The 15628-nt window shown below is 43.7% G+C and overlaps 1 protein-coding gene across 1 annotated transcript; it reads right to left on the bottom strand.

Moving 5' to 3' along the window:
• Positions 1–5744: 5744 nt before the first annotated feature.
• LOC136549402 (ubiquitin carboxyl-terminal hydrolase 8-like) lies at positions 5745–15303 on the bottom strand. Its single transcript, XM_066540646.1, has 12 exons — positions 15033–15303; positions 14719–14949; positions 12244–12370; positions 12106–12165; positions 11940–12029; positions 11513–11767; positions 11106–11414; positions 8021–8278; positions 7764–7912; positions 7032–7667; positions 6490–6763; positions 5745–6338 (listed from the first exon to the last, which is right to left on the bottom strand). The coding sequence occupies exons 1-12, from the start codon at positions 15140–15142 to the stop codon at positions 6228–6230; spliced, it is 2610 nt and encodes an 869-aa protein (XP_066396743.1). The 5' UTR covers positions 15143–15303; the 3' UTR covers positions 5745–6227.
• Positions 15304–15628: the final 325 nt, after the last annotated feature.

Below are 15628 nucleotides of genomic sequence, written 5' to 3'. Positions count from 1 at the left end.
TCAGAAATTCAGTTCATGTCTCCACTAGCAAAAGCGAATAAGATGTGTGTTGGCTCTCAGTTTTGTTTTCTTCAAAAGGTCCACTGCCTAAAATTTCAGAAAATGAACTAATGAATCATATTTAATTATTCATAATGTACCAAACAGGATTTTGTTGCATAAGATTTCTCACTATGAAACATCAAGTATATATTGGTTTGCACTATTTAACTTGTTGAGCCTATATGTGCTTTTGAGTTAACAAACTTTTGCTAAGCATTACAATCCCACATTCCAAGTTGCTGAGTCATACAGTAACATCTATATTACTTTTTAAAAAGAAAACAATAACAATTGTTTGTGTATAGATCTAATTGATTTGTTCCTCAGTTAAGAAGCATATACTAAGGCCCCGTTCAGTTGGCAAAAAATTTTGCATAGTAACTGTCACATCGAATCTTGCGGCACATGCATGGAGTACTAAATGTAGACGAAAAAAAAACTAATTACACAGTTGGTCGAGAAATCGCGAGACGAAACTTTTGAACCTAATTAGTCCATAATTAGACACTAATTACTAAATACAAACGAAATGCTACAGTGAGCCAAAATCCAAAATTTTTTGGATCTAAACGCACCCTAATTAAGAGCTGATTTCCCTCAGTATGTTGACCTTTCAACCATGCACAGATACTCAAAGAAAGAGAGTACAAAATAAATCAAGAACAGATGCTTTGGAACACCAATGGTGCACCCATGTGCGTCCCTGAAGCAATTTGTGCAAGTGATCGATGCCAGCATTGCTGGCAGCAGGCAAAGGGCAGGATGTGCATGTGGCTGATTGGACGAATCCTTTATATGCTCAGGAAATGTCACCTCAAGTGGACAGATTGGATCCTGTCCGTCGTCTCATCAGGTTTCAGACTGACAAGATGGATGCCTAACCAACACTAGTTCTCATAAACCTGGTGCCACACCCTTTGCGCTACAAGCTGTTACTGGAACTGTGTCTGTGCATTGCTCTGAGTTGTTATGGAGATCCTGCCTAATTAATGGTGAGTTTCTCGATATACAGTACTCCCTCTGTCTCAAAAGATACCATTCTTAATTTACGAGGTGGTCATTCATTTTAACTTTGATCAACTACGTACAAAAAAGTATTGCGTAATAATAAGTATCGTTAAATGGATAATGAAATATATTTTCATAATAGACCCCTTTAAAAGTACAAATATTAATACTATTTTCTATAAACAGTCAGATTAAAAAGAGTTTGACTTAGTTTAAACCTATGATGACTTTCTTTTTGGGACTAAGGGAGTAGAATTGAATAGATAATCATTTGAACCTTTGGGTACGTTGGAGTCTGCCACCCGAATGTAACACTATGAAAAGAAATAGTTCATCTGAGAGCGAGTTATATGGAGTTAAGTCGTTTACTACAATAACATGTTGTTAGGTATGTAAGAACCCAACAATATGTTATTGGAGTGAACGACTTAATACGTTGATTGCAAAAACTGCATATGGTTTTTCAAACTAGTAGTAAAACAGAAATTATCCTTTGTTTTACTGTGAAATGTTAATTAGTTTTGCTACTTATATATACAATGCAATAGGTATACTTAAAACTTCAAATTCAATATGCCAACAACATCGTGTTCTGATATTTTTTCCTTAGTTGATTACATGTTATCTCACCTTGCTCTGTACAATATAACTCTCTACATCTATATACATCAGAGGAATCTTGTACATGTAAATTTAATAGTGCAGTGACACACGGTCGCATATTTAGGGCATGCTTATTAATTTGTTTCCCAGGTAGAGTTGCCTGGGTGCTGTAAGCACTACTAGGCATTTGGGGCCTATATATCTTGGTTGAGCTAGACAAAATCGCCTAGATCATCCTGAGCGTCTGATTTTTGGCGCCTAGGATTAAGATTGATGCCTAGGAATATAATCGCCTGGCTGGGTGTAAACCAAAACAACCCCTTGATTTCCAACCACCTAGCCTCATATCTCTGCCCGGGAACATACCTGCATGCTGGGTTGCGAGCAAACACCCTACTCTTTTACTCTAAAACTTATGAGCGATTAAACCGAAATATATAATGGACAAAACTAAACGGTCTAGCTAGGTTTTGCTTGCTACTCCGTAGTACGTAGGTAGATCTATATCCATGTTCAAGTACAAATGGCCCATGTGATTCTATTACATATACTCGCTCCGTCCCATATTAGATGGCGTTTTAGAACCTCACGAAAAGCAACGCTGAAACCAAAAGACCAGCAGCCTGTTCGCTTGCTCGTAAACGATCGTAAATTTTCAGCCGGGAACAGTGTTTTCTCTCACACCAAACCAGCCAGCAGTAAATAATTCACGATACGATACGGCCTCCCGAACAGGCTGCAGAATTCCCCTCAAGGATCAAGTACTGATAGAGATGTATTGAGAAAACAGAAAGGTATATTAGGAAAGAGAAAGGTGGATTGGGGAGCAAGAAGGTCAAGTATTTTGAGACAAATTTGAATGTTATAAGACCATCTATTTTGGAACAAGGAGAGTAATGTACTTGCCCATAAAATAAAGACAGCTTAATTTTTTTTTCGCGACCGTGCCTTAGCACGAAAGACAGCTTTATTTATTGATGGAGGGATCACTGCTAGTGGTAGCTAGCACTGGCACACATAGCAGTGGCACATCGCATTGCTGTGTCCCAAACACTACACCGTAGTAGTACCACCCTAGCAGCTAGAAGGACAAGTTGAGGCCTGCAATCAATCAATAATCCGGCCTATGCACGCCTATGCTATGATGTGCACCATCGAACCCGGCCTTCCGCTGCCTCCCTCTGTCGTTTGCAATTGCAACAAATAAAACAGATGGCGTCAGGCGTGCATGTATTATCTGCACTATAGTGTCTTGACTGCGCTGCTGGTTCGATCTGGTGCTGCAGGGGCCGGCGTGGCGAGCAGAATGTGGCAAGAATGGCCATGGCAGGCCGGTCTGTCGGCAGCGAGCTGCATGCACTGCCCGGCCTCAGGCTGGACGGGAACGAGAGATCTTGGCGCGAACAGAGCCCGGCCGCCTGCTTCTCCCGGAATTGGGAATGGCAGCCTTGCTCGCCCACGCCCCTGAGCAGTAGCAGGCACAGTGACGACGACCATGCTGATCCGTGAAGCCTGCCTGCCTGTCCACCGTCTTTACGACGATCGACTACACGCGCGTACTCACCCGAGTACCCGACCACACGGTTAATAATCCGCTATACATACCACGGGCAGAGCAGGCAAGGCACTGGGGCAACGAGACACTGTTGCAGCGCCGCGTGCATGATCGGTCGTCCTCCGGGCTAGCTAGCTAGCTCGCTCCTGCAGTGTCATAGTGGTACTGTCACTGTTTGGGAATGGACTGGGAAGACTGCAACGTACGGTACGGTGGTAGTGAAATACTGAAATATATATCGAACTAGCAGCTAACTGCCCCCTTTGTAATACATGGACATGAAATTGTATATATAGTCTTCAAAAAATGAATTAGTCATTTTGGAAGAAAAAAAATGTAATTAGCAGAACTAGAGAGTGGATGTAGAGACCCTTCAGTGGCGTGGTGAAATGGAGATATTATTCATGGTTGATAACACCAGCAAGTCGCAAAGCTCGTAGTTTCACAACCAACATTTGTGATAATTCTATGTGGCATTTTCACTCTCTGGTTTCTAAGAATGGTACCCCTTGGTATCACAACCGCATGATTACTCTCGAATAAGAAACCGGTACTAGCAGCAAGCAACGTCTCTCTAGCTAGAGAAGGATTGACTTGAAATCTGCTAACAAAATCTTAAAAATGTTGCATAGCTCTACTAATACTACTCATTAGTTTTAGTAATCCTAAAGATTATAGGTAAAAAAACTCCTCAACTAAGGTAACAAAAGCTCAATTAGAAATAAAATATATCTCCCTATTGTGTTTTCCTCAAGTTATATCTCCTGATTATATAATTCTATGTGGCTAGATAAAATAAATATGAAGTGAGCCATTGGATTTATGAACAATGTCATTTTTATCTTAAATTTAGACAATTAGCACTAGTCGGAGATGAAGAAAAGAAAGAGATTCTAATTTTTAAGCCAACAATAAGGTTAATAATTTTTAAGCCAACATCAATGTCTGGCACTATTATCCTAATTTTTTTTAACTCCTGTTTTATTTCATGTACCAGATTCTTTTTGTTGATCAGACAATAGGTTTTTTTTTCATTGTGACTATAGAAACAAAATTGTGATTTTTCTCTTTATGAGCTATCCTTTAATTATACTAGTTGACTGTATAAGATTGTTGTCTAAAATCATCTGAAAATTTAGACAACTGAAATATGACAACTCCCAATTTTTTCGACATTTGGTGGACTCGTCCCTCTATATCTGAATCCTGGCTCTGCCCCTGCTCCAAAGTGAAAACATAAAAATCATATTACCTTCTCCAAACCAAGCAGAATAAAAGACACGCGTCTGAAAATTACCCAACTCGCTCGACCAACCATACAAGAAATATTGCCACAATTTTCACGTGAATAGTGCACACAGTCCTACACCCACGGCCCCACCATCACCGATGGTTTGGTTTCATTTTGTTTCCCATCAATGTCGAGGGAGGACTATACTACCATCATCCTAGAAAAAAAATGCGATTTCTAGATCACCATGAGTCAAACTATATTAGGTTTGACTATATCTATAAAATATAGTATCAACATTCATGACACCAAACACATGTATACTATAAGAATATATCTTATAACAAATCTAACGATGCTTATGTAGTAGTATAATACATATTGATAGTTTTTTATATAAATTTAGCTAAATTTTAGATTCTTTGATGTAACACTGTACGGTACTAGAATTATATCTTTTTCTTTATTTTGCACGGAGGTAGCAGATGCCATTCCGCTTCCGCCCATGGACGAGTGTACACTACTCCTCCTTCCCCAATCAGACATCACATCAGGGTAGGGGGTGGCCAGGAGAGTCCCCGGCGCCCTTGACTCGCTCGCAGGCATCTGGTCTGGCTATCCGATCCAATCGTCGTCCACCCGCCCTGACCCTGACCATCAGGATTTGTTTAGCAGGTGCTCCGATAGATACCCGTCAAGGAACCATGGATGGATGTGGATCAGCCACAACACAGAGCATCAGCAGCAGGAACAAGATGCAGAGGATGAAAAAAGGGCGCTGGCGCTGGCTTGCCCATCAAGAGTGAAGGACTCCAGCCAGCCGGTGTGCCCACAGACAACTCGCCCAAAAAGGCCCCGGTGCTCATCCCACCTGGGCCTGGTCGGCAGGACTGAAAAATACTATTCCGGCTAATTGTTGTGAGAGAAAAGTACTGTTCTAGCCGGACGTAAACAGTGTTTTTTTGAGGTGGCTGGCCAGCCGACAACCAGCCAGCCAGCCGAACACGGGAGATGGTCTCCAGATAGGGCAGAATCATTTCGTTTTTGTCAAACCACGCTCGCGAACAGCGGCCAGTGACCACGGTACGCACCTCGTGTAACAGGGGAAGCGGGGCTGCAGCGGGTCACGGTCCATGGCGATCCCCAGCCAGGTTCCACGCCTCCAATCATCGCCAACGGACGCCAGGGGCGGTTCCGGCGAGTTGGCGGCTCACGGGCGGGGGGCGACAGCACGGAGAGAGCAGCTGCGGCGTCGCGGTCGCACGCCCAACCGATCAGGACGGGGACTGGTCACGACTCACACCGGCAGTTAATTTACAGAACTGTTACATCGCCGGCTCTGATTCGGTGCGCGGCGACAAAAGAAATGTGTGCCCATTGACTGGTGAATGGTGATGTGATCACCGGTTGGAGTTGGAGTTGGAGGTTGTATGATTACAATGTTCGGGTCCTGTCCATGTACTGCCCATATAAGAATACTACTACTACTGTGAGCTGAGGGAAAAAGAATATATTGCCCATGTAAGAAACACTGTGGGCTGGGGGAAAAAGAATATTGCATTGCATCAGCTAGGTCTTTCTTTGGGATCTCTCTATTCTCTCTCCTGTTGGCAGACGAATCTGTACAGAATGTTGTTGTATCTTTGGTAGGTGTCAGTGTGGCTAGAGAGATTCAAATGCCGAAATGTTAGAAGACTCAAACACGCCTGAAGCAGCAGAGTGTGTCCGCTCTGGAGACTGGAGTTGCCAACCAAAAACCACCTGCAGAAAATGCTCTTGTATCCTCAGTCACTCTCGTCTGTAGAACAGAACATAAGCAGCCGGGGTCTTTATACTGTCTTCGCTCATAGGAGTCACGCAGTCGTCATCGAACTTATACCACCCCTTCCCTTCCTCGTGCTACATAAAAGACCAAATGCCTCAGTAACCCACCTAATCAGCCAACCAACCTTGATCATCAATCAAGGAATCAAAATGAAATCAAAATAATCCAAGGACTCGGCACGAACAACGATTCGACGGCAGCATACAACAGAGTAGAGGGACTCACATAGATGCTGGCGGTATAATGGCCCCCTCCCATGTTTCCGTAGTGGTTGCTAATAGCATACAGGCGATAATGGCTGCTTGGCTGCTTGCTCTTGTCCGCGATGTAGGATGACAGATCCAAATCGCTGGTGGGGAAGTCAACGAATGTCTCCAGCTTGTTTCTTGTGAACTGGGTGTAGGAGAACCTTTTGAGGTGGATCACCAGAACTTCGGGCAGCCTCCAGAGATCCAGTTTCTTCATCGCTTGTTGATGCTTCTTGCAGCACGGGCAATACCTGATAAACAAGCACAGAATAAAGTGGGACTCAATAAGGAAACCAACAGTACACTATCAGTTTGGAATCGCTCACTAGGGTTCCACATTTGAGGAGATATCTTGCACCGGTACCACGTTTTTGGGAGATATTTTGAATGTGTAATGACTTTAATGCTTGCAGTATTAGTGCAACAATGATTTCGTTTTAGAAAAGAAGATTGTAAAGAAGGCTATTCTGCAAACAGTTAAGCAAAAAGCAACACACTTGTCCCACAAGGTACACTTACCACATGTCCTCCGGCCCCAATGGTTCCTCTTTTAGAAAGGCTTCCAGACAACCATGTAGTGCAACAGAATCTTCAGTTCCTTTCGGGATAAGCTCAAGCTTGTGAATCTCGGGTAGAGTGTTCAGCATTGAGGTAGCATATTTTCTTGAAGCATTTTGTAGCCAGTGGACATTTACATGCAACCGGCTTGGTGCTGTCTCACGTAAATTGAGCTCATTAATTTCTATCTTCTGTTGCTGGCCATCACCCCTTTCACTTTTTAAATAAAATTCAAACTCCTCCATCTGTGCCTCCTTGCTAGAACCAGAACCCCCATCATATAAATCATCACGTCCTGTCGTTATTTCACATTCACTAGCACTACAGTAGCTGCTTTCAGGACAGTCTTCCAATTGGCTGTTCTGACAATTATTACTGCCTGAATCAGAAGACGTTGCATCCATCAGATTGACGGAGTCACTATTAGACTCCATACAAACATTAAGTGAACCAGCCCTGTTGGAAAGTCGAAATGGACTCAACAACTTTAGGTAGATATCCTGAAGAGATAATCCATTAATTGCCTCTGGAAGTGCTGCCAAAAGTGGGGCCTCAAACTCCCTCATTTGTGGAGTTAAATTATCATCACTAGAATGCCTGAACGAAATGACAGATAAACACAATGTTAATAGAATACATAAAGGTCAAGAAAGGCAAATTGCATCACCGTACACCAAATTTGGGTGTGCTTACTCATCAAAATGTTGATGTGTAAAAACCACAAGGGGGGATTTCTCATGTCTTTTGGGTAGACGGTATGCTGCCAGTTTATCTCCATCCCTCAGCAATGAAACTGAATCTGAAGGCTCCTCCAAGTATCGAATGATGCAGTTATTGTAGACCTGCATAGTCAGTTCCAGTAAGTGAAGAGCAAAAGAACTTGTATTGCTTAAAATAGCTCTGAAAATTTGCAAAAATTCAGAAGGGGCAACGAGGAAAGGAAATCATACCTCCGTAACCAGCAGGATCTCATCATCTCCAAGTAAGCAAGCAATGCTTAAAGCCTGAACAAGATCACTCAGAGTCCCAAATTTTGGCACACTGACATCATATGAGCATGGCTCTCTGCTACCATCAGTGCTGAAAACTGTTACGGTCATTACCCTCTTTGCCGTGGAAGGTACAGGCAAAGATAAGTACATAAATGGGTCAAATGTGACAGATGTTTTACTGCAAGTAGGACAAGTTAATGTAGATTTGTATTGTCCCTGCAAAAGATAATCAGAAGAGTTTATTTAACAACATACACATAAAAGGATGAACATTGAATTATCACTGCATAAAATATATAGTTTCACCATGTGACAACAAAATAGCAAGGTGCATCCTCATAGCGGCAAGTGGCAACAGATTACAGAAAATAAAATGGATAGCCAATGTCTCAATGAGGATCATGGGAACAAACAAGCTAGGGTTGCTAGAACGAAGTGGTGGAAATTAGAAGGGGAAGCATCAAAGGTCTTTAAGGAAAAGGTCATTGAAGAGGGCCCTTGGAATGATGAAGGCGATGCAAACAACATGTGGGAGAAGATGGCAACATGCGTTCGGAAGGTTGCTTCAGAGGTGCTTGGAGTGACCGAAGGGAGCGGATGCGACTCGAAAGACACTTGGTGGTGGAATGAAGATGTGCAAAAGGCTATTAAGGAAAATGAGTGCTATAAGCGCTTGTATCATGACAGGTGTGCAAACAACATAGAGAAGTACAAGGTGATAAAGAAGACTGCAAAACGAGCGGTGAGTGAGACAAAGGGGCGGGCCTATGAGGACATTTACCGACGTTTGAGTACGAAGGAAGGAGAGAAGGACATTTATAGGATGGCTAGGGCTCGCGATAGGAAGACAAGGGACTTCAACCAAGTCAAGTGCATAAAGGATGAGAGGGAGCAGCTCTCGGTGAAAGAGGATGAGATCAGACATAGATGGCAAGAGTATTTTGATAAATTATTCAATGATGAGAACGAGAACACCACCGTTCAGCTGGACGACTCGTTTGATGACACTAATAGATGCTTTGTGCGGAGGATTCAAAAATCAGAGGTCAGAGAAGCCTTGAAAAGGATGAAAGGGGGCAAAGCGATGGGCCCTGATGATATCCCAATCAAGGTGTGGAGATGTCTCGGGGATATAGCTATAGTATGGCTAATCAAGATATTCAACAATATCTTTCGATCGAACAAGATGCCTGAGGAGTGGAGAAGAAGCATATTGGTACCAATCTACAAGAACAAGGGAGATACCCAACGTTGTACTAATTATCGAGGAATTAAGTTGATGAGCCACACTATGAAGTTATGGGAGAGAGTCATCGAGCAGCACCTGCGAGGAACGACACAGATATCAACAAACCAATTTGGTTTCATGCCCGGAAGGTCAACCATAGAAGCAATCTTCTTAATAAGACAGGTTATGAAGCGGTTTAGAGAACAGAAGAATGACCTCCACTTGGTTTTCATTGACTTGAAGAAGGCTTATGACAAGATACCAAGAAATATTATGTGGTGGTCTTTGGACAAACATAAAGTCCCATCAAAGTACGTGACCCTTATCAAGGACATGTAAACGATGGTAACACAAATTACTTCCCGATTAAAATTGGACTTCATCAAGGGTCATCCTTAAGCACGTATCTCTTTGCCTTGGTAATGGATGAGGTTACCAGGAACATACAAGGGGATATCCCTTGGTGTATGTTGTTCGCTGATGATGTAGTGTTAGTGGACGAAAGCCAGACGGGAATAAATAGGAAACTAGAGTTATAGCGGCAGACCCTTGAGTCTAAAGGTTTTAGATTGAGCAAAACTAAAACTAAATACATGAGATGCGACTTTGACGGAGTTGTACAGGAGGAGGGAGATGTGAGTTTGGAAGGTCAAGTAGTGCCTAAGAAGGATACCTTTCGCTATCTGGGATCGATGCTATAGAGGGATAGAGATAATGATGCGGACGTTAGCCATAGAATCAAAGCAGGGTAGATCAAGTGGCGACAAGCTTCTAGCATTCTCTGTGACAAGAGGGTACCACAAAAGCTAAAAGGCAAGTTCTATAGAACGACGATTAGACCGGCTATGTTGTATGGAGCAGAATGTTGGCCTACAAAGATTTGACATGTTCAACAACTGAGTGTTGCAGAAATGCGTATGTTGCGATGGATTTGCGGTCACACAAGAATGGACCGAGTTCGGAACGATGATATACGTGATCACCTATAGGTAGCACCAATTGAAGAAAAGCTTGTCCAACATCGGTTGAGGTGGTTTGGCCATGTCCAAAGAAGACCTCCAGAGGCACCAGTGCATTATGGAGTCCTAAGCCAAGCTAATAATATGAAGAGTGATAGATGAAGACCGAAATTGACATGGGGGAAGGCAATAAAAAGAGATTTGAAAGCTTGGGATATACCTAGAGATCTATGTTTGAATAGGAGTACTTGAAAAGCAGCTATTGTAGTGCCTGAACCGTGACTTAGGGCTCTTGGTGGGTTTCAACTCTAGCCTACCCCAACTTGCTTGGGACTGAAAGGCTATGTTGTTGTTGTTGTTGAATGTCTCAATGAGGATGCTTCTATGTTTTCTCAAATAGGAAATATTAATATATTGTGGTTACGCACTCTCTTAATTGGTAAAAACTATAGATTGACTAAGTGTTTTAATCCCAACCCCTGATTGGTGTTTAGATCTGCAAAAATGTTTGTGCAATAGAATATGGTCACTTCCATCAGTATTTAATAAAAGGGCGTACCCAGTGCAGAGAGCTCCCGCTCTGTGCGGGGTCTGGGGAAGGGTGTTAGTGGCAAGCCTTACCCTCGCTTGTGCAATGCGAGGAGACCGCGACTCATACCCGGGACCTTACGGTCACAGGCGGTAAGACTCTACCGCTTGCACCAGGCCCGCCCTTCTTCCATCAGTATTTAATAAATGGCATATTTCTAGTTTGTGAGATCAATTGACAGATATGAGGTTACAAGCACGAAAGAACTACAAATATGTCACTATTTCAGGACGAGCGGAGTTTAAAGAATAGGGGGTTTAAACTTACATGGCATGTATCAACTATAACAGAATCATTTCGAGCTAGATGGTTGCTCCAGTACTCATCTGCTACTTCTTCGTCAGGACGGCCACTTGCATCTTTTGCTTCTTCATACGGTTTACATTTAACCTGGTTAAGATCTTCATGAAGACCATCCAATAAAAAAGCAAGAAGCTCCTGTGAATCATGCTGATTAAAGCCACTGAACTGAGGAGCATAACACGCAATTTTTTCCTTGAAATGATGAGGTGGAACGGGTTTTCTGTCAGTCCATAAGCTCCTCAACAGTTCTCCAAATGCCAAAGCAAGTTCACCCTAATTAATGGAAAAGTCAGCAAACAATTAACTGAATGTTTGCAGTTTTTTTTTTTTTTTTTTTTTTTTTTTGCGTTTTAACGAGAAAATCTACATACATTCAATCCCAATGGATTAGTCCGGTTTATATTTTTGGCATAATCACCAAGGAAGTAATCAACAAACTTTGGTGTGTGAGCCAAACATTGAATTGAACTGTTCATAAAGCAAGTATTTCCAAGATTCTCCAATCCTATTAACCCCATAGAACCAGCTCTTCCAAAGCTTCTGTAGGACGAATCAGAATTCATATCACCACCAATTTTGGATGTTAAGGAGTCAGACATTGCATAGACTTGCACTTCCAGAAGATTCTGCACGCACAAATGGAAAGGATAAGGAACTACATATGGCAAGAAAATATTAGGCCATGTATATAAGAAGATAAAAAACAGAAATTAATATCATCTCCAAATATTAAATTAATTCCAGTGAAATGAGATAAAAAAATAGTAGAGGGATCAAATGGAAAGGATAAGGAACTACCTCTTGATCTGCATGGCAGCAGTCATGTAGTCTATTCCATTCATTCATTAATATTAGGTTTGTCTGCCCTGAAAAATCCCAAACATGAACCTGGATAAAGAAACATTAAGTAAACAGCAGTAATGAAAGTGTATTTCCAAACTTGGAAATGTGAACAGCAACATACTGGTTGAGAATCAACATTAAAAATCTTGTTAGCCCGTTTGTAGTTCTCAACTGGATTGTCCTGAAGCAGAATTAAAGGTGTAAGTATTATCCATAGAAGGAATTAATTGAGCCACAAATTGCCTGTCAAGTATGGTACCTTTTTGCTGATCTTCAGTGTCAATATACTTGTTTCTCGGACAGAAATCCTAAGCACCAAAGGATAAGCACCAGCACTATCCCCAGCAAACGAATGCTTATTTTGTAAACCCAAACCAGAGTTTTGCCTGGCAAAAAACAATACAAAGCATTTGTGAAACACAACTGTGAGCCTAAGATGCAAAGGGCCAAGGTACAAGCCTTGATCAAATATCTGGAGAGCATAATGTTATATAAGTTATGGAGTAATAGAGCTAATTTCTATGAAGCTGAATGTCACTGGAGAAGAAACAGATTTCAAGTCAAACACAGTGAAGAAAATATTTGACTCCACAAATGAGGGTATAGTGGTATACTCATTTGTGGATACTCAAGGGTGTTTCCAACTTATCAAATAAACAAATAATGAGAATATGAGATAATCTATGTGTTGAACCCAACCAATGCTCCTATTCACAAAGCAGGACAAACCTACAATTCAATGAAAAATGCAGACCAGATAGGCATACATGTTGCGGTGAAAACCAGTGTGTGAAAATGTATTCTGTGTGAGGATACAAAGCGATGGGCTCCCTTGGATTATAGTTTCTGATGTTTGATGTTTTTTATGCGACCACATAGTGAGACGGTAGAGGTAAAATTGAGAAGATCAAGGAACACGAAGCAGGACATACAATTTCATTCATGACTTTGTTTACACAAATATTGCAGCAGATCTGCAGCCTGTCTTGGAACAACAACTATCTGATCAAAAGTAACACAGCAGAAATCTAAGTGCATGCCTTTCATGTGCACCATATATCATGCCGCATGCGAAACACGTAAGGTTTTGAAAATTAATTTTGCTAGGCCAATAACTACATGCCTTAACTACCAGCGGTATGCCGTGCTTGAGCATTCTGGATAGAAGCAATGGTCCTGTTTTAGTTTAGCATCAACACAACGGTCATCATGCATGGAACTCCAGCAAAGCTAGCAACAGCAGGACACGTGTCCAAAATACACACAACACGCCAAGTTAGCAACTAATAAAGGAGTTGCTCCAACACACACGCCGTCGTCTCTTTGGCAAGTTGGTATCACCTTGCTCCCTTGGAGGATGACAGGGTTCCCATGAGCAAATGCTGAATGCTCGTGCATTAGATCTGACCGGTGTTGCACAGGGGTGGATAACGAGCCAGCTGCACTTTTTCCGAGCTTTCTTCAAAATTGGCATAATCTTATTTATCATAGTCTCCTGAATTGTATGAGACCCAACTTCAAACGGAGCTTAACGAGCCGAGCCTAACAAGCTAAGCCGAAGTCAAAAGTCAATCAAAATCAAGTCACTTTCATTTTAAAAGAAAAACAAGTTCAATAACTACATGCCTTAACTACCAACAGTATGCTGTGCTTGAGCATTCTGGATAGAAGCAACGGTCCTGTTTTAGTTTGGCATCAACACAACGGTCATCGTGCATGGAACTCTGGCAAAGCTTGCAACGGCAGGACACGTGTCCACAATACACACACCACGCCAAGTTAGCAACTAATAAAGGAGTTGCTCCGACACACACGCCGTCATCTCTCTGGCAAGTTGGCATCACCTTGCCCCACTGGAGGATGACACGGTTCCCATGAACAATGCTGAACACTCATGCCTTAGATCTGATCGGTGTTGCACAGGGGTGGATAACGAGCTAGCTGCACTTTTTTTCGAGCTTTCTTCGAAATTGGCATAAGCTTATTTATCATAGTCTCCAGAATTGTTTGGGACCCAACTTCAAACCAAGCTTAACGAGCTGAGCTAAAGTCGAAAGTCAATCAAAATCAAGTCATTTTCATTTTGAAAGAAAAACAAGTTCAACAACTACATGCCTTAACTACCGAAGGTATGCTATGCTTGAGCATTATGGAGAGAAGCAATGGTCCTGTTTTAGTTTGGCATCAACACAGCCCACGCCGTGCATGGAACTCTGGCAAAACTAGCAACGGCAGGACACGTGTCGAAAATACACACAACACGCCAAGTTAGCATCTAATAAAGGAATTGCTCCGACACACACGCCCTCGCCTCCCTGGCAAGGTGGCATCACCTTGCACCCCCTAGAGGATGACAGGGTTCCCATGAGCAATGCTGAACACTCGTGCCTTAGATCTGATCGGTGATGCAGGCCAAGACTGGACTTGGGGAAGTGCATTCGAGCTAAGACATTGCTAGAGACACGTGTGAACACTGAAACCTTAAGGCCTGATTGATCGCAACTCAAAATGGTGTCAGGACGAGATCCACTTGCCGCTACAATCACTATGTTGTACAACTACAGCTGAATCTACTATGTCAATCATTGTCTGGTTCAGTACGATGCAACCTAAATGGTTCAAGCTGCTCCATCACGCTGCTACGGATGGGCAGCTGTTGGGCTGATCGCTGGTGCATCAAAATCTCCGACCCCCTAAACACCGCAGGCACAGAGGAAGCTGCGGAGGAGCTCACCTGGCGAGCGCCCTCGAGAGCTCGTCGGCCGGGACGAGCGCGTAGCTGCGGCCGCCTCCGCCTCCGTCCCCGCCACCGGCGCGGCACTCCCCGCGCTCGAGGCGCAGGACGAGATCCGGGTGCAGGAAGCTGTGGAGCAGCCTGAGGCCGTAGTAGGAGGGCGACGCGGCGGCGGTGGCGGCGTACTGCACCCCGCCCGCCGCCTCCTCCTCCCGCACCCGCGCCCACCACCTGCACGGCCACCGCACCGCATTGTCAAATCAGACACGGCGGCTCCCAGCGAGCGAGCGACTGGGAGGGGGAAGGGAAGGTACCTGAACGGGACGAGGCAGACGGCGACGGGGGAGGAGGAGGCGGCGGCGAGGGCGTCGCGGCCAGAGGTGGAGGCGGAGGCCGGGTGGGAGGCGGTGGCGGCGGTGGCCATGGGCGGCCGCCGCGCGCGGGATGGGATCTGAGGTCGGGGAGAGGTGGATGGGTGGCGCACGCGAGTGAGCTGTCGCCGGGTCCTCCCGCGGGGCGAGCCGCTTGTCGCTTTTGTTTTTGTTCTGGCCTGGGAGGACGCGGCGGAATTCCTTACGCCCCTCGGATTTGTAAAAGGCACGCCGCCGCGGTGGCGCTGTGGAGGAGATGAGAGGGAGATGCCCAGGCCCAGACCGGGGGGAATGTACGTGTGAGGTGAGAGGGACTGCTACGCCTCGCCAACGGTTGCTTCCTGGCTGCTTCGGTTGCTTCCTTGTCAACGGGGGTGTTTGATACGGAGACTAGAGTCGTCCGATATTGTTACATCGGGTGTATGATATTAATAATAAAATTAATTACAGAAGTCGTGACTAATTCGTAAGACGAATCTATTAAGACTAATTAATTCATCATTAGTACATATACTGTAGCATCATGTTATCAAATTATA

This window comes from Miscanthus floridulus, chromosome 4 (genome assembly GCF_019320115.1).
Source record: "Miscanthus floridulus cultivar M001 chromosome 4, ASM1932011v1, whole genome shotgun sequence".
Lineage (NCBI taxonomy): Eukaryota > Viridiplantae > Streptophyta > Magnoliopsida > Poales > Poaceae > Miscanthus > Miscanthus floridulus.
The sequence above is the reverse complement of the archived record's forward strand: the minus strand, read 5'-3'. Positions and strand labels throughout refer to the sequence as shown.

Excerpts from the sequence above, each read along its gene's own strand:
- LOC136549402 (XM_066540646.1), bottom strand. The coding sequence starts at position 15,142 with ATGGCCACCGCCGCCACCGCCTCCCACCCGGCCTCCGCCTCCACCTCT. Across the intron at positions 14,950-15,032 it reads GTCTGCCTCGTCCCGTTCAG|GTGGTGGGCGCGGGTGCGGG; the intron begins GTACCTTCCCTT and ends GTGGCCGTGCAG. Across the intron at positions 12,371-14,718 it reads CTCTCGAGGGCGCTCGCCAG|GCAAAACTCTGGTTTGGGTT; the intron begins GTGAGCTCCTCC and ends GTTTTTTGCCAG.